The sequence below is a fragment of the Haliotis rubra genome, unplaced genomic scaffold (genome assembly GCF_003918875.1).
Source record: "Haliotis rubra isolate DU_JTF1 unplaced genomic scaffold, ASM391887v1 Scf1502, whole genome shotgun sequence".
Taxonomy (NCBI): Eukaryota; Metazoa; Mollusca; class Gastropoda; order Lepetellida; family Haliotidae; genus Haliotis; species Haliotis rubra.
The window spans coordinates 82,443-102,140 of NW_025765451.1; the positions used below are offsets into that span (position 1 = coordinate 82,443).

The 19,698-nt window shown below is 44.2% G+C and overlaps 1 protein-coding gene across 1 annotated transcript in view; it reads left to right on the plus strand.

The window, feature by feature from the left end:
• Nucleotides 1-19,698, plus strand: part of LOC124270289 (kinase suppressor of Ras 2-like) — a 51,462-nt gene that overhangs the window by 4,111 nt on the left and 27,653 nt on the right. Inside the window, 4 exon segments of the mRNA XM_046705329.1 lie at nt 6,370-6,514; nt 7,933-8,213; nt 8,215-8,360; nt 9,347-9,555. Coding sequence (XP_046561285.1) covers nt 6,370-6,514; nt 7,933-8,213; nt 8,215-8,360; nt 9,347-9,555 — 781 coding nt within the window.

The following is a 19,698-nucleotide window of genomic DNA, read 5'->3' on the forward strand; positions in this document are numbered from 1 at the left end:
GCACACGGTTGTGAGCTATATACAAGTGATGTGTTATATATGTAAATAAGTGTATTCTTTGGGGTTTAGTTGCTTTGTTGTTTAACACTGCCCTCAGCAATATTCCGGCTATATGGCAGTGTTCATGAATAGCGTCTGACCCTCTGACAAATCCGGCAGATTCGCCAACGGTCAGACAGAAGTCTACAACCCGCCAGCCCCAGTGTCTGACTGTATATTTCACAATGACTTTGACTGAAGTTGTTTTATGTGACATGTGACACTTGTTTGCTGTTTATAAATCTTATGTTTGTTAATAATTTCAATGTCAATTATAAGAAATATTAAATCTGAAATGTGTGCTTAATATTATTCCATGGGTCCTGTGCATTTTCAATGGGTCAGACAGACATCTGAAACCTGAAATGTCCTGTGACTTCGAAACACCATTCGTGAACACTGTATATGGCGGTTTTGGGGTTTAGGGCTGGTAGGGTAGGCTAATGGTTAAAGCATCCGTTCCTCACTCTGAACACACAGGTTCGATTCCCCATATGGGTACAATGTGTGAAGCCCATTCCGGATGTCCTCCACCATGATATTGCTGGAATATTGCCAAAAGCAGTGTAAAACCATACTTACTCACTCACTGTTTGGGTTTTATCAAAAGTGAAATGAACTAAAATCATCCCAAGAGTGGTAATCTCAGACAAATAATATTTCGACTGGACACAGCTGTTGTTGACACTGTCTCAGGCTATTGGTTCAGGATATAACTGGTCGAAGGTGTGTCCATGTTTAGGAAGCTTATTCCATCGGCAACATTTCCTTGTGATGATAGCGATCAGGAAGTGGCAACACCTTCATACTAGAGGCCAAGGAAATACTGTTGAATGATGTTATTGTACCACCTGTTGTGACTTCCTGGTCTGAATTACTACCACTATACAGTGTAGTTCAGGAGAATGATCACTGCAGTGTGTTGGAAGAAGGGTTTCTCCTGTTGGATTAGAATCCAGGGGTCCCCAGAAATATTGAAATATTACAGCTTCTTTATTTTAACACTTAATGTCAATCATACTTTTGCCTGAGCTGCTGCTCCCTGAATGGTGCTTGGTAGCATCAGATCAGGATGCTCTACCTCGTTGTATGTACTCGGAATGGTGCCTAGTAGAAGAGGCCCAGGAAGATGCACCCTTTTGTATTTACCCCGAATGATGCCTAGTAGAACAGGCCCAGGAATATGCACCCTTTTGTATGTACCCGGAATGGTGCCTAGTAGAACAGGCCCTGGAAGATGCACCCTTTTGTATGTACTCGGAATGATGCCTAGTATATAAGGCCCAGGAAGATGCACCCTTTTGTATGTACCCGGAATGGTGCCTAGTAGAACAGGCCCAGGAAGATGCACCCTTTTGTATGTACCCGGAATGGTGCCTAGTAGAACAGGCCCAGGAAGATGCACCCTTTTGTGTGTACCCGGAATGGTGCCTAGTAGAACAGGCCCAGGAAGATGCACCCTTTTGTATGTACCCGGAATGATGCCTAGTAGAACAGGCCCAGGAAGATGCACCCCTTTGTATGTACCCGGAATGGTGCCTAGTAGAACAGGCCCAGGAAGATGCACCCTTTTGTATGTACCCGAATGATGCCTAGTAGAACAGGCCCAGGAAGATGCACCCTTTGTATGTACCGAATGGTGCCTAGTAGAACAGGCCCAGGAAGATGCACCCTTTTGTGTGTACCCGGAATGGTGCCTAGTAGAACAGGCCCAGGAAGATGCACCCTTTTGTATGTACCCGGAATGATGCCTAGTAGAACAGTAGACCCTTAGTAGATGCACCCTTTTGTGTGTACCTGGAATGGTGCCTAGTAGAACAGGCCCAGTAAGATGCACCCTTTTGTGTGTACCCGGAATGGTGCCTAGTAGAACAGGCCCAGGAAGATGCACCCTTTTGTGTGTACCCGGAATGATGCCTAGTAGAACAGGCCCAGGAAGATGCACCCTTTTGTGTGTACCCGGAATGGTGCCTAGTAGAACAGGCCCAGGAAGATGCACTCTTTTGTGTGTACCCGGAATGATGCCTAGTAGAACAGTTCTAGGAAGATGCACCCTTTTTGATGTACCCAGAATGGTGACTGGTAGTATAGTTCCAGAGAAATGCACCCTTTTGTATGTACCCCGAATGGTGCCTAGTAGAACAGGCCCAGGAAGATGCACCCTTTTGGATGTACCCGGAATGATGCCTAGTAGAACAGGCCCAGGAAGATGCACTCTTTTGTGTGTACCCGGAATGATGCCGAGTAGAACAGGCCTAGGAAGATGCATCCTTTTGGATGTACCCAGAACGGTGACTGGTAGTATAGTTCCAGAGAAATGCACCCTTTTGCATGTACCAGGAATGATGCCTGGTAGAATATTTCAGGAAGATGCACCCTTTAGTATCTGCCATGAGTGGTGCTTGGTAGTATCAGTGCAGGATGTTCTACCCTGGTTGCATGTACCCCAAGGATGACTCTTATAATAATTCCAAGGAGATGCACTCTATTGTGTCTACCCTGAATGGCACCTGGTAGAAAAGGTCCAGGGGGATGCACCCTTTTGTCTGTACCCCAAATGGTGGCTGGTAGAAAATGCTGCATAATTTTGTTTGTACCCTGAATCGTGCCAAGCAGAATAGGTCCAGGGAGGTGCACCCTTTTGTATGTACCCTGAATGGTGAAAGACAGAATAGTTCCAGGGACATGATCATACACCTTCTTTTTGTGTGTATCCTGAATGATACTAGGTAGAGCAAGCCCAGGTGGCAAACACACTTTTAGGAGTATCCAAAAGTTGCCACTTCAAAATCAGATCAAGGATGTTGCCCCCTTATGTGTGTAGCTTGAAGAGTGCATGGTATGAAAATCAAGACCTTTGCACCCTCAGCATGTTCCCTGAAGGATACCTGGTAGAACAGATTGAGGGCATTGGATCCTTCTGTGTGCACCTTATTGTTATGCTGGGTAGAATATGTCCTTGACCTTGACCTTGCCTTTACCGTTACCTTAATCACATATATACACAGCAAAAAAAGTTAAGCACCCCTCAAATTAAAGCTGAATTATCGGTATATGTCGGAACAAAATTTCAGTCCTCATGATGGCAAATCAAAGAGTGGTATATTGGTGATAAAATAAGGTGTTACTGATTAGAAAATGTCTCTCACGAACGCAGCCACATGCACGTGAATCCCGCCACCCATGTGTTGCACACACCAAAGTTTCAAACAACCACAAGCATTGGGTATTTAAGGATCGGTAACGACTTCATGATCACTGTTTTTGCACTTCTGATTGACAATGGCACGAAGGAGAATTTCCGAGGCATTGAGATGGTAGATCATTGGACTTCATCGGGCAGGACTTTCTTACAAGGAAATTGCAAGAAGAACTCGATTCCACTACACCGTAATAAGCCGTCTGGTGAGGAAGTATGTGCAAACAAATGATGTAAAGGACCTTCCCCGTTCTGGAAGACCAAAAGCTACCACGCCCCAGGAGGAAGAGCTCTGTTACGGCATGTGAGACGCCAGCCTTTTGGTTCAAGCACCCTTCTGAAACAGGCCTGGTTACCTCATCGCTGCTTGAGCAACCAGACTGTGAGAAACCGCCTCAAAGCTGCTGGATTAAGAGCCAGAAGGGTCATCAGGCGTCCACAGCTCACAAATCACCACAAGCCGCCAGCGTAGGTTATGGTGTCAGCACAGGCAGAGGTGGAACCTACGATCATGGAGGAGAATACACTGGACCGACGAAAGTCGTTTCCTCCTGCATGTTGTGGATGGGAGAGCCCGCGTATGGAGGACTAGGAATACACATCTTGCCCCCAAGAACATTTTGCCAAGAGTACCATTTGGCGGGGAATCTGTGAATGGTTTGGGGAGGCTTCTCCCTACGACTGTAGACTGGATTTGGTGACTATACAAGGTTCACTCACAGGTGCTCACTACATTCAGGAGGTTCTGGATCCTGTAATTATTGATCATTTCGATGACCACAGACTTGCCACAAGACCCTTGTTCATGGACGACAATGCACGACCTCATCGTTCACATGCTGTAAACCAACATCTGGCAAATAATGCTGTGACACGAATTCCCTGGCCATCAATGTCTCCTGATTTGAATCCCATTGAACATGTTTGGGACATCATGGGGCGTCGGGTACAAAGAAGGAATCCTCCTCCACAAAACCTGGGGGATCTGGAGGCAGTTCTTCACGAGGAGTGGCAGCGGATACCGATGGAACAATTAAGGAACCTGGTTAGGGGTATGCCAAGAAGAGTGGCTGCAGTTATTCAGGCACGTGGTGGCAGCACACGTAACTGATGTTTTGTGATTACTGGGACACTGATCCACTTTATTTAAGCTGCTTTTACCGGGTGGCACACCCCAAGACCTTGAACTGATGATACTTCAACACACATGTCTTTTGGATGCAATTCCATTTCAATTTCACTCTTTGTTTTCATGCACTTTTAGTGCTCATACCGTTACAAAACTTCTGTTCCAAATGACCAAATGATTGTTCTTTTAATTAAAATTTGTTTTGCTTCTCTTCTTTTTCTCAGTTTCATACCATGCTTCCATGAAGTTCACCCCTCTGAGAAAAATCAGGGGGGTGCTTGACTTTTTTTGCTGTGTATATATAATATACCATTACAACAAATAGATGTTTATCAGGGCTCCAGAGATTTTTTCATGATCAGGAGTACGTACTCCTTATTTTTTCAACATATGCGTACTGGAAAACAATAAGAGTACATTTAGAGAACTGAATGGAATTAAATGGAGTATCAGTAATCTTGTGTTTCGTTTATGAACCACAACATTGCTACTCTTGTGTAAACAGGTCATTAACAAAAACAATACTTTTTCAGGTAATAACTTCTGTAAATGATTCTAAGACCGTACACCAATCTTGTGGTGCATATCTGCTACGCTTTCTGAATTATTTCCTGCCGTATCGTGCTTATTTTATATCTGTACATACACCGATACGGCCCTTATCTGGAGCCCTGGTTTATGTCAGGTAAACCTGGAGCACAGTTTGACTTGCCAGGTGAATGGGTTCTTGAGCCAGTCCAGAGGTAGAATATGTACACAGTAGATCTTGCTAGTCTTCAAGGTCGTACAACAAGACTTTGAGTTGTTTGCATCATCTAGCTGATTTTACTCCGACAGCATAGGTCACTGCTCATGCTATCACCCACTGTTTTGATACGTGATTCAGGGTAGTGCAATCTGTATAAAACCTAGACAAAACCTGCACAACATGATCATTGACAGACATTTGTGCCATTTCCCCATATTGCAATTTCTAAGATGCTTCGGTGAAAGATCAAAGGCGCCAACAGTACTTTATCAGACGATCATGTACACTTTTTGCATTACGTCACTCTGTTTTGGCATCACTGCGCCATTCTAGTCTGCCCCCTTGAAATTATACGTGCCCTTGTTAACAAAAGCCTAAGCGTCCTCGTGCTTTAACGTTATAATAGTTCAGGGCGAAAGTATGTTTTATTACACTCTACATGGTGGTAGACTGAACTGTATTTCTTAAATATGTGAGCTTCAGTGTTTGACAGTGAGTTACTTTTTATTGTACATACAGATCCTATTTCATCATTTAAAGACCATAAAAATAATGTTATGGTTCTGATAACAGCAATCCCAAAATGGGGTTGGACAGTTAGGGATTCCAATTTATAGTGTGTAAAGTATGCCGTTTTGTTAATGAATTGCAAAGGAAAACATCTGTTGTTAATGAAAATTTGTTTAACACTGTCACCCACCCAAATAAACCAGTGAAACCATGGGTGGAAATAACCCATTGCCCGACGTCCGAGTCCTGTGTTTTTTATCTGTCAGGCAAGCAAATTTGTATATCACACTGTACCAGTGTCCAGTTGACTTTCCAATGTTAATTATGTTGTTTATTTTAAAAAATCAACTAGAAAATGGCCGGTATAGTGGAAAAATTATCAGGGCAAGTAATTTTACATGTGCCACTGTTCCGGAGTACACTAGAAATTTTAAAGTTATTTCCTCCCCTGGAAACATTTTGTGAGTTTTTTTGGGTCAAAATTACACCTTTTTTTTGTTGATATATATTTTATAATTGTATTTCTTGGTCAAAGTTATACGGAAACAACCATAGTGCTACGACTGTTGTACATCTAAGGTAGTGTATGAGAGTTAGGATGACCTTAGCACTATGATCCCTTTGTACACTGGTACTAAGGCTGCTATTGTACAAAACTACCTCAGCGCTATGACTCAAAAGTCTATGGTAAGGTATGGGAGGCATCTTAGTGCTGAGATCACTTTGTCGTTTGTTCCTGTACAGGGCATCAGGGAAAGGGGGATAACTCTGGACAGCCTGCTGGAGATGTCGGAGGCTGATGTGGCATCTCTCTTAGCGCGCTATCAGGCAGATAGTGATGAGACTCGCCGACTCAACCTTGCTCTCAAGAATCTCAAGAACTGCACAGGTGAGGAGGTGTACATTGCTGACAGTGTTGCTTTGTTTTAGGCAAAGTAGAATACTTTCAACTGGTCCACATGGAGATTCTGGGTTAGATGGCAAGAATATATACTGGACAAACAAAGTTAGGGATATTGGTATTTTTATGATTGATATTTTAACAGTGTGTCAATGAATAAATAGATCATTGTTCATAATTTCACAATTTACATATATCCCTAGCTATTTTTGTGTGATATCCAGGGTTTTACCTTGACATACAAACGTGGGTGTCCAGGGGACTGCTATAAATATATTTTATGGTCCTTGATGCAAGGGGTCCTGTAAAGTATTGAAATGGTGTATTGTAGTGTACATTCAGATAATGACTTTGGATGTGGTATATTGGGTTTTCTGCCTGTACATTTGTACATCACGTCAAACCCAGGATATCATTACCCAACATTGTGAATAGGAGCTCACACTGGGATAGTGTGGACTCAGTTATTTACAGGCCATCATCGTGTAGCTGAAATATGTATTTTCTGTGAATTGAACTGTATCTCTTCATAAATTCATTATTCGTGATCAGTAGCATCGCATATATTTATAGGAGTATTTTCTATTGAATTTGTGTGTTCTTTATCAAAACAAGATATGCTAAATGGAATATTTCCAGGCCAGGGAGGATAATAGCCAACACTCTTACATACGTAATTTGAGAGTAATCTGGTCATTGATCACTGGTCATCGTCGTGATAAATTAACATTATCAACATGGTGAAAACATGGTCAAATATTCATTTTGTTATCATATGGTTACTGTTTATATTTGATAATGCATCAACTTCTGACTTATTGTATTCATTGCCCAACATTCATATTCATTACCAAGTATTTGTGATAAGTGTGATGTTACGCCTACTAGTGGATTAATTGCAGCCCATTCATAAAGATCCAGGTTAGATTTGGTCTTCAGCAACCCATGCTTGTCATAAGAGGCTTGACTAACGGGATCGGGTGGTCAGACTCGCTGACTTGGTTAACACATGTCATTGTATCCCAGTTGTGTAGATCGATACTCATGATGTTGATCACTGGATTGTCTGGTCCAGACTCGATAATTTACTGCCGCCATATAGCTTGAAAATTTGCTGAGTGTGGCGTATAACTAAACCCACTAACTCTTTAAGCTAGAAGATGAAGACTTTGTGTTGACATTTTGGTTCATTGTGCATCTTACTTCTCTTGTGCATGGATGTTTTGAAGATGAATTGGTTGTTTTAATCCAGAAGTTGGTCAATGTGGCCTCTTCAAGCAGTGTTCTTATAGGTGAACGTGATCCTGTTTTGTGAGGTGTTCAACTTTTGTAATCACCCTAATCCACACAAGGTATGATTGATGGTTACTTTTCTGTATAACTGACCGCTGTTTCTGTATTTGCAGAGATGCAGTTACAAGGGCAGGAGGATACATACGGAGACTGGCATTTTACCGATTTGCTTGGCTTGACATCCAGCAAGTCAGCATCCAACAGTCCATGTAACGGGAACTCCCCCAAGTTCCACCAGAGACCCTCAACAACCTCCCTCCCATCAGAGGGGCTTGTTGGGTCCACCCAAACTGAAATTCCCACCCCTCCCCAGAGCACTCCTTCTTCCCCTCTCCCCACCATGCACATAAAGGAGAAGTACACTCCCCCTCCGACTCCACCCCCTGGTGGCAGACATGGGGGGCCGGGGCATGGCCAAGGTTAGAGGTACCCCACCACCTGCTCGCAGTTTGAAGTTGTTTCCAGATATTGTGACCATCACGAAGAGCAAGTCTCACGAGTCCCAGCTTGCCAACAGAGTCATTGAGATAGATCCTATAAAGTAAGTTGCTATAGAAGCTTGTAATATACAAGACCCGTGAAGATCCGTGGTAGAATAGGTCTTCAGCAACCCATGTGCTTGCCATAAAAGGCGACTATGCTTGTCGTAAGAGGCGACTAACGGGATCTGGTGGTCAGTTTCGCTGACTTGGTTGACACATGTCATCGGTTTCCCAATTGCGCTGATCGATGCTCATGCTGTTGATCACTGGATTGTCTGGTCCAGACTCGATTATTTACAGACCGCTGCCATATAGCTGGGATATTGCTGAGTGCGGCGTAAAACTAAACTCACTCACTCACTGTAATATACAAACTTGTGGAGATTATGGGTAAGAATATTGGTCCTTGTCAAGTGGCACTTGTTGTTAGAGGAGATTTACTTGATCAGAGGTCACCTTTGGGGACTTGTTTGTCATCGGAATCAAATTGTGTAGATGATACTGTTCATGACATCAATCCCTGGATCCAGACTCATCACTCACAACCAATATCATATATAACTGAAATATTGCAGAGTGTGATCATGGGTTCGTCATTGTATTTGTTGTTACTTTGCCTCAGTATCCAAGGAATTTGACAATAACTGGCCAACTCGATTTGAGCAGATAAGCCATGGTAAACTGTGGCATCCATATCTCAGTGGTCTAGTGTTATAAATAGGCTTTTGGGTCACACAAACACACATATATGTGCATGCAATTGCTATGTAAGTGCAATAATCTTAAATGCCTTTGGTGTGATGGGGTAAAGTCTTTGTTCATCATACCAAAGACCCGGGTTTGATTCCCCACATGGGTAAAATTTGTATCCATTTCCGGTGTCCACCCCTGATATTGCTGGAATATTGCTAAAAGCAGAGTAAAATAAACTACACTCACTCAATCTCTTTACTTTTACACCAAACTCACTCACTCAAACAGTAAAGTACTTTTAATTGCCATCCACCCCCTCCACTTCCCACACTCGCCCATCTTGTACTTGTAGATCCAACAAGAAGAAGCCACAGAACTCCCTTGGAGGGAGCCACGAGGCGCTGTACCGACGCCGTCTATCAACAGAAGGGGGATCAGATTCAGGTGCCACCAGCCGCGGGCAGTCAGGACACACGTCACCCGTTGTGTCCTCTCCTATCCGTTCTCCTCCATACAAGCATGAACAGATACTGCCTGATGATTATGCTAATAAATATTCCAGTAAGAATGCTGTTCTGCTTGAAGCTTCCTATACTCTGCCAGTACCAGAATCCACACAAACAGCCATTGAAATAGTGCATAATTCAGTTAATTCAAGAATCTTTAATAGTTCGTATAGTGCTCTTCAGTTTTGTGTTACATACACCAAGTGCGAAAATCAGCTTTGCTCGAAGCATTTGTAAAAGTTCTCTCACATCATTACAGAACTGTGCACACAAGCTGCTTGTTTCATATTTCATTCAACTTTCGATTTATTTAATTTATTGTTTAAGTTGTTTTACGAATATTCTAAACTCACTTTAATATGTTTTTATGGGTTCTCGTGCCAGCACAAATCTCCTCCAAATTGAAGTATGAGTCTCCCAAAGGGAAACTATGTCTCCAAATGTCCAAAATGGTTTACCTTTGAAACATCTGTGACTATTTGCATGGATACTAATGCTGCAATGCTGGTCAACAGTGTGTATTCATCAACTTGCTTCTTTTTTACAAATTGGATGACATGCATGCCAGTTCTAGCTAGTGCATGACATTTCGCCATACTTTAAGTTGGAGGATATTTGTGATGTTTGATTTGCTAAGCTTTTGCTCGACTGGACTAACAATTAGGGTTTAATATGGTTAGATTCATATATGTCTGTCAACAGATGCATTTTTCTGAACAGGGTTGAATTCATTGAAATTGGGGTTTTTTAAAATGGGTTATCTGCCTTGGAAAGCCTTTAAATCGTCTTGACGAATCCCCATCTTCATCAAAGTACCTCAGTCCCCATCTTTATTAAAGTACCTAAGAGATAGTCATAGTTAAAAGTACATTTTACAAAAATAACCATTGAGTTATCTCCCTTTCAGTGCTTGGCTGAATGTGCTCAAGTTTATTCTGTAATCAATATCAAATTGAAAATCAGATGTGTGACCTATCGTATGGACCACTGTAATAAGGGTAATAAAATATTATATTGTATGCCCTTGAAATTCGGGGAGATAAATTTGAAAACCTAGAAAGGCCTTGAATTTTAAAATTAAAATTTTGTACGAGCCCTGTGGGAACTAATATTAACAAAACTATCTCTGATGGAATCTTGCTGTTTTGAAGTAATTATAGAGTTAAGCTGTATATATTTAACAACTGGTTATTCATTACATCACAGGTGACAGCCCTAAACATTTGCATGACTAACAGCTGGAACTATCTCAATATTGTGACTCAGTATATCATACATATTCAGGCTTCTAAAATTTGAAAATGGGTTGAGAGTTCCAAAATTTCTGATTGTGACTTCTTTGATTTCTGCAGAAGCCAGTTACGAGAGTTGCAGTAATTAATCTTCATAATGATAGTGTGGGGTTCAGCTCTTTAGTTCTTAAGTGTAAAGTAGATGATCTTTGGGCTAGCAGTCCAGTTGGCTTTATCCTAATAGGTGGTCCAGTAGTTACTATGTTCACATAAATTCTGGGTTTGTGGTTTATCAGGATAGTGAGATAATCTCATGGAGAAAGCATTGAAGCTGCAATTTGCTGTGCAGTGTTGTGTCTCTCAGCTAATGATTGATACAAATTCCAGTTCCATCTGATTGTGAGTCTAGGTTTATCTTGTCTCTCCTGTGCCTGTAGGTTTCAGCTGCATCACTTTTAGGTTCTCCCACTCGAAGGATAGAGTATATCAGTGTAGGCTGTAGATGAGGTCTGGGTATAACAATGTACGCTGTAGATGAGGTCAGGGTATAACAATTTACACTGTAGATGAGGTCAAGGTATAACAATGTACGCTGTAGATGAGGTCAGGGTATTACAGTGTAGGCTGTAGATGAGGTCAGGGTATTAAAGTGTACGCTGTAGATGAGGTCAGGGTATTAAAGTGTAGACGGTAGATGGGATCAGGATATTACAGTGTAGGCTGTAGATGAGGTCAGGGTATAACAGTGTAGGCTGTAGATGAGGTCAGGGTATTGCAGTGTACGCTGTAGATGAGGTCAGGTATCAGGTATTAAAGTGTACGCTGTAGATGAGGTCAAGGTATAACAATGTACGCTGTAGATGAGGTCAGGGTATCACAGTGTAGGCTGTAGATGGGGTCAGGGTATTGCAGTGTAGGCTGTAGATGAGGTCAGGGTATTACAATGTAGGCTGTAGATGAGGTCAGGGTATGACTGTTTACGCTGTAGATGAGGTCAAGGTATAACAATGTACGCTGTAGATGAGGTCAGGGTATCACAGTGTAGGCTGTAGATGGGGTCAGGGTATTGCAGTGTAGGCTGTAGATGGGGTCAGGGTATTACAATGTAGGCTGTAGATGAGGTCAGGGTATTGCAGTTTAGGCTGTAGATGGGGTCAGGGTATTACAATGTACGCTGTACATGAGGTCAGGGTATCACAGTGTAGGCTGTAGATGAGGTCAGGGTATTACAGTGTAGGCTGTAGATGAGGTCAAGTTATTACAGTGTAGGCTGTAGATGGGGTCAGCATATTGCAGTGTAGGCTGTAAATGAGGTCAGGGTATTACAGTGTAGGCTGTAGACAAGGTCAAGATATTACAATGGATGCTGTGGGTGAGGTCAAGGTATTACAGTGTAGACTGTAGATGAGGTCAGGGTATGGCAGTGTAGGCTGTAGATGAGGTCAGGGTATCACAGTGTAGGCTGTAGATGAGGTCAGGGTATTGCAGTGTAGACTGTAGATGAGGTCAGGGTATTACAACTGATGCTGTAGATGAGGTCAGGGTATTACAGTGTAGACTGTAGGTGAGGTCAAGGTATTACAACGGATGCTGTAGGTGAGGTCAAGGTATTACAACGGATGCTGTAGGTGAGGTCAAGGTATTGCAGTGTGTCTGTAGATTAGGTCAAGGTATTGCAGTGTGTCTGTAGGCGTGTGTATGCATGTGGAGGTATACAGGCCAGTGTTGCATGGGTATTGTACCTACTGATGTGATGGTTAGTTCTCAGTGTGGTTTTGTCTTCTATAGCAATATATAGACTTCCAGTCAGTTTGTGTCGTACTCTTTCAAAGTAGTGCTCAGATGTAGTCTCTGTGTTTGCTGAATCTGTATTCATGCAAGGCATTCTTTGTGAAGAATATAGATCATCTTGGATTTGGATTTTCAAGACGTAACATGTCTAGACCATGTCTTACATGTTTGAACCATAAGGTCAACATGTATAAGTAAAAAAGTCCACATTCCTAAATCATTAGGTCCACATTGCCATGTTTGTAAGGTCTACAACTCCAAGTCATGAGGTCCATATCATCAAGTTCAGTGTCAGCAAGTCCTCATTGTCCAGATGCCAAATCCCACAAATCCCACACCTGAGTTTTTAATTTAAAAACTTTGTGCAACTGATAAAGAGATGAACAAGAATTCAGCACCCAGTTCCACAAAGATCTGGGGCGGTGGGGTAGCCTAGTGGTTAAAGGGTTTGCTCGTCACACCGAATACCCGGGTTCGATTCCCCATATAGGTACAATGTGTGAAGCCCATTTCTGGTGTCCCCCGCCATGATATTCCTGGAATATTGCTAAAGGCGGCGTAAACCTGAACTCACTCACTCCACAAAGATCTTACCACTACAACAGTCATATAAATGTGCTAAAGTATGGGATTTGTGATTGTCTCAGCACTGCAATCACTTTGTGGAATAAAACCTGGGTTGCATGCATGAACCCTGTGGAATGTCCTCACTAACAATGCATCCAGCATCCATGTCGCAGAGAAAGACTAAACTGAGGCTTTACTGAAACATGGACACTTGTGCTTCTGAAATGCCTTGCCCTTTCATGCCCTCACAAAGCACCCGACCTGTGAAGATCCGGGTTAGAATTGATCTTCAGTAATCCATTCTTGTCGTAAGAGGCGACTAACGGGATCGGGTGGTCATGCTCGCTGACTTGGTTGTCATATGTCATCCTATCCCAATTGTGTAGACCAATGTTCATGCTGTTGATCCCTGGATTGTCTGGTCCAGACTCGATTATTTACAAACCGCCGCCATATGCCTATCACTCTCACTGACTCGCTCACTCACTCACTATCTAACTAACCCTGTTTGACAAACTCATCGTAGTGCTACGACTATCGCAAGTCTATGTTAAAACATGGTAGGTATGACCACCTTAACACTATGATTGCTGGAACGGGGCCCTGATGTAGGAACCTGTACATGGAACTATTGCTCTCTTCTGAACAGCTAGTATGTGTGTCTGTCTCTGCTGTTAAGCTATGCCTGTGCACTGTGGACAAATATTACTGTATAAGTTGGTTGTTAGCTGTGTACAAGTCTTGTACAGTTTGACATACATAACCTGTGCAGTCTAGACATTAAGATTCCATGGTCTTCTTTCAGGATTGAGTTATTCTGAAGAGTGTTCGAAATTAAGGTCTTGGGTGTCCGTGAATCATTGTCACAACCTTCGGTTCCCAATGTTCAATTCTTTTTTCAGAAGAAGTCCTCCTTGGGGTACATATAAGCATTAAAATGTCCATTTTTAAATCCCACAACAGTTGTAACTATATTTTTCAATAAAAATATTTACAAAACAAAAAACTCGTTTTGTCTTGTGAGACCACCCCTACAGGGTCCCACCAGACCCCCTACAGCCAAGAACAGGTAACTCTAGCCGTCTACCTCATACCTCACTTTTTATGTTGTCGTTCTGTTGAATTGACGTGCGTGGTGTTCGTTTCGAGTTTGCTCTTCTGCCGTTACGATGAGTGTAAAAGAGTCTCAATCTGTATGTATGGTTCCTTTCTCTACGCACGGGCATTAGATGGACGTCATATGTTGATATTCTCATTCATCTTTTGTTGTAACTTTGCCGTGGATTCTCTGTTTTCCAGCCTTGTGGCAGGCAAAATGGCGGACCGCGCGATCATGGTTTCCTTGCTACATGTTCTTGGGAGCTTGTAGTAGGGAGTTCATATATTATGTTTGCATGTTATATGGTAGGCTTGCCTAAATTCTCTCTCTTTTCAGCGAATTTGTGGTAAGTCGTTGTTGAGTAATTTTGATAAATAAGAGTGTTCGTTTCGTATCACTCAACTTTACTCACTAGTATGTACACGCAGGTGCGGCTAGCCTTTTTTCTGCTTTGCATTGTATGTTTAGTATTTAAATGGCTGTAGCTTGTAGCATTTAAATATCGCCCATGCGTTTTATTTATTGCTATTTACTTGTGTTTATATGTTTGCTGCTCCACAGTCCCTGCTAGTAACACTCGCGTGGTTCTGTTTGTTGCAGTTTAAGCCCTGTGCATTGTGCCGTGCATACTACCGCCACAGGATGGTCATAAGGTGTGCCTCCGGTGTTTAGCCGAGGACGCTCACGACGATCAAGGATGTTCATAATAAGCGCCCTTGCGTCAATATTCCTGTTATGTTGTGTTATGTTACACATATGCACATTTCATACACACAACATGGCTCATAGTGGCCGAGGTTGTGTTTCTTGCCTGTTTTTCTGTGCCTCGCACGCATTCTTTCAGACACGCAGATTTTGTTTTTCACTAATCTGCTTCAGGCGGGGGATAATTTTTGATGAAAGGTTTCTAAGGAAATCCCTTTATCGTGCCCCCGCCTACTCCTCCCCCAGAAACAATGTTGCTACACTTACGATTGATTTCTTACTTATAGCAGCAGCTGAGATCGTCAGTGCACGCTCTTATCTCAGACGTCGTTTCCAGACTCAGAGAGGAGATTGGTACCCGGTCTACGCGATTACACCGGCGCATCATTTGGGGGAGGTCCGGACCCAAGCTTCGGCTCCGGGGATGCTCTGAACTTGGGACTAGCACCGACCCGGGCTTTGGACCCGGTACGGCGCAGATCCCCGGCGCCGGTAGCTCAGGTCTCGCCTGATGTCTATCAACGCCCAGGCCAGGAGGCTGTTGAGTGTGATGGAGCTGCCGATCACCTCAACACTCCGAGGTCTACCCGTGTACACCAGGGGAACCCTGCATTGCCAGGCTACTCCCATGTGTCTCAGGGCCTGAGGGTTGGACTAGCACCGACCTGGGCTTCGGACCTGGTACGGAGAAGATCCGCGGCGCTGTTAACTCAGGTCTCGGCCTGATGTCTATCAACGCCCAGGCCAGGAGGCTGTTGAGTGTGACGGAGCTACCGAGCTGCCGATCACCCCGACGCACCGAGGTCTACCCGTGTACACTAGGGGAACCCTGCATTGTCAGGCTACTCCCAGAGCACTTATATATATATATATATATATATATTGTGTGTATATAATGTATGAGTATTTACATGGCGCGCTATAGGCTATGTTTGACTTTATGCTCAGTGCGCTTTTGGAGACGGTACTGGGGGAACCCTGATTTATCAGGCTACTCCTACGTGTCTCGGGATCAGGGTTCGGTTTACAACCGCCGAGCTTCGGCTCTGCGGATGCTCTGAACCACGTGAGTAGCACCGACCCGGGCATTGGCACTGGTAGGGCGCAGATTCCTGGCGCCGGTAGTTCAGGTCTCGGCCTGATGTCTATCGATGCCTTGACCAAGAAGCTATCAAGTGTGCCGGGTGTGTCGGTCACCTCGACGCTCTGAGGTCTGTCTGAGTGCTTGGGATACCTTGATTTATCAGGCTTCTCCCATGTGCCTCGGAACCGGGGTTCAGCTCGTACAGTGGACAAGTCGATTTGAGCTTTGGCTCTTTTCGCTACTTTGAACTTAACACTGAGTAGGTTCGTCCCTGAGGCAAGTGCGAGATCGCTGCTGTGTTGCCTCAGGTGTTGTCCACGTCGAATACCCGAACCGTTGGAGTTCGCCTCCTGGAGGGAAGCCTGCTTCCAGCAAGGCATCCGGGAAAGGCCTCACACTCTACCGTCAGTCTGCCGTTCTTTCCCTTTAACAGCTCAACGCTGTATGCTCCACTCGGCGCATCTCTCAGCTCTGCTGAGGGAGCTGGTGGAAAGGGGAAAGAGCGCCAGTGATTTTTCATTGGCGACTTTTGGCAGCATTTGACGGAGGTCAACTCTCATCTGGCCAGGGACTGCATTGTAGCTGTGCCAGCCAAATGATAAGTGCGGTTATGGGCCTATGGCGCCTAGGACTGTTTCGAGGAATACGGAAGTCTGTCGAGCTTCTCGTTAATCCCTCAGGTGCCCAGGCACCAGCAAACGTTATGTTGCCGACTGCTGGGGTTTACTGTATTCTGCCACAAACCCCGGTAGAAGTGTGACACGCCAGGCGAAAATACCCCGTGCCGAGATCCAGTCTCTGCTGGGCAAGGCAACCATCGAGGTGGTTTCCAATGGTCAGGAAAATGTGGGGTTTGACTCCATTTATTTCCTTGTTGCCATTAAGAACGGAATGTTCAGACCCATTCTCATCTGAGAGCTGAACAAGTTAATAGAGGTACTGTCCTTCAAGATGGAGACACCGTGCTCAGTGATTTCATCTGTCGAGACAGGGGATTGGCGCACGTCAATCGACCTTGAGGTCGCGTACCTCCTTCATCCATTGCACCCTGATTTCAAGATTTACCTTTGGTTCTTCTTCGACAGGACGTGCTACCAGTTTCATGTGCTCCCCTTAGGCTACATTACGGCGCCAAGGGTATTCACCAAATTGATGTTTATTACAGCCCAGATAGCCAGATCGAGTGCCGGTGTTGTCACCCTACCTAGGCGACTGGCTCATCGGGGTTTTAGAATAACAGTTGAGTCTGGGAACCTCACGATCAGTGTTGGTCACTCTTATGAAACTGGGCCGAATTGTCAACCTCACGCAGTCAAATGGACAGACGTCGGGCGTCTCTCCAAGGGGCTCCCCCTGGAGACACCGTCGCTCTCAGTCCAGCCAGATACATCCCTCCCGGGTTGGGGCGATGTTCTGGCCGACCTGCAGTCTCTTGACGACGAAGTCACAACCTGCATATTAATGTGCTGGAATTGACAACAGTCAGGTTGGTGTTCGATCCAGCACGCCGGGATTCGAATTACCTTTTCAGCCAGGTATTCTCACTCTGAACGGGGCACCACACCCGAATCCTCAGGTTCACTGGGTGGCTTGGTCTCCAGACACGTGGAATTCCTGCAGCCGTTGCAGACACAATTCTGTCTTCGAGGCGGGATTCGACACCCATTCAGTGTGTTGATAGCTGGGGCACGCTGGTGTGCAGATAGGGGATTTCATAATCCCTATTCTGCGGATTTAGTTCGTATATTGGAGTTGCTCTTACCTCGTTTTGGTAGAGAGCCTTATGACCTCCAAAATTCCCGGGTACTCCATGACTATTTCCACGTTTCACACCTCGTTCGATGGTGCTCTGCCTAGGCAGCACCCTCTCGTACAGCACTTCGTAACTGGCATGAACAGGGTTCGACCGCCTCGGCGGCAACCCAGCCCACCTAAAAATTGCCAATTATTCTCAATTGGCTGTCTGGCCCTGACTTTTCAAGTATATCGTCTCACTCACTTCACTTGTTGACGTGGAAGACGGCTTTACTTGTGGTGAGCACTGGTAGAAGGGTCGGGTACATCCATGCGATACCCACTGACCCGACACTGACAGTATTTATACTGATCATGTCCATATTCGCCTCCCGGATACCTACCACTCTCAGTTCGATATTGCTTTCCACGTGACTGTTCATATCGAACTTCCACCCCTTACACAGCCTTCCACACCGGGGACCGATCTTTCGATTGCTCACCCGTTGGAGTGACTATAACGAATGAACGAAAGGGATCCGTACGGGTACCCATTTGTTCTGTTTGGTGGAGGGAAGACTGGGGAGTCTGCTAGCAAGCTAGCAAGCAGACTTTATCTTGTAGGCATGTTTCCATAATTGTTCGGTTACAATGCTAAGGTTTACCTTCCCCCAAGGGGTTGAAGGCAGACTGGGTAGGGCAGATGCTGCTTTGTTGGCAGTACACAGCGGCACTGCTCAATGAAGAGATCGGTTCTGTCGCTCTTTGGAGCCGGCAGAACGCCTTCATTCGCCATTACCGACTTGACACGCATTCTAAGGATCGTGCTCGGTTCGGTCTTTTGGTACTCTCCAGTGGAGAGTGTCCTGCCACCCTGACCAAGTTAGTAACTGGTCATTGGTATCGGTTCTGTGTTCAATGTCGATATGGTTTATATCACTACATCGTATAAGCCTTACCACCCTTTCGGGTTGGGTCGGGTTTGGGTTGTACATATCGTCCCTTACGTCCTCTTCACTTAAAGGCAAGAGAGGTCGGGGCCGATTTTGAACGCTATAACCAGTCATATGCTTTTAACCTGGGGTTTTATGTCATAATTGATTTGAGCCAATTGACGTATAAGCTTGGACTCTCTATTTCCCGCCCTAGCTACGTCCCCGCCTGATTGACATCAGCGGTCAGGTGGCTCGGTAAGTGTGTTTTTTCTATTTCCGTATCGGTTGTAGATTTCACTCCACCACGGGTTTAGTTGTTGCCAGACAGAATGCCACTCCCGTCTCAAATATCTTTGGGAGTCTGTCTTATGCTATTGGTATATGTACCCCAAGGAGGACTTCTTCTGAAAAAGAATTATACAAACCTGTAGAGGTTATGAAGTCTTTGAAGAAAGTCCTCCTTGGGGTACGGCCACCCGCCTCCCCTCATTCTGTCTGATATGTTCAGCATGAAAAGTGAGGTACGAGGTAGACGGCGAGAGTTACCTGCTCTTGGCTATAGGGGTCCGGTGGGGCCCTGTAGGGTGGTCTCACAAGACAAAACAAGTTTTTTATTGAAAAATATAGTTACAACTGTCGTGGGATTTAAAATGGACATTTTAATGCTTATATGTACCCCAAGGAGGACTTTCTTCAGGTTTGTATAAATTGTTTCGAAATGTTAAGGAAACATGGCCTCTGACACTGCAAAAGCAAAAGGGCAGGCTACTTAAAGTCTCTTTAAGCATTAAACTGTGCTAAAAGTTATGTTCCATTTGGAACTTCCCATTTACATTCATTTTTGGAGTACCATTTAGAAACATCACAGTTGGTAGTCTGTTTGCATGATAAGAAAATTAACCTGACATAATCGGTTGAAGAATGGTAAGATAAGAGAGACTGGATCATGAAAATATATGTTACATCTCCTTATATTATATTTTTTAGAATAAAGGGACTCTATTAAGGTGATATGTTAGTAACTCTTGGACCCTTTCATAGTTTCGAACAC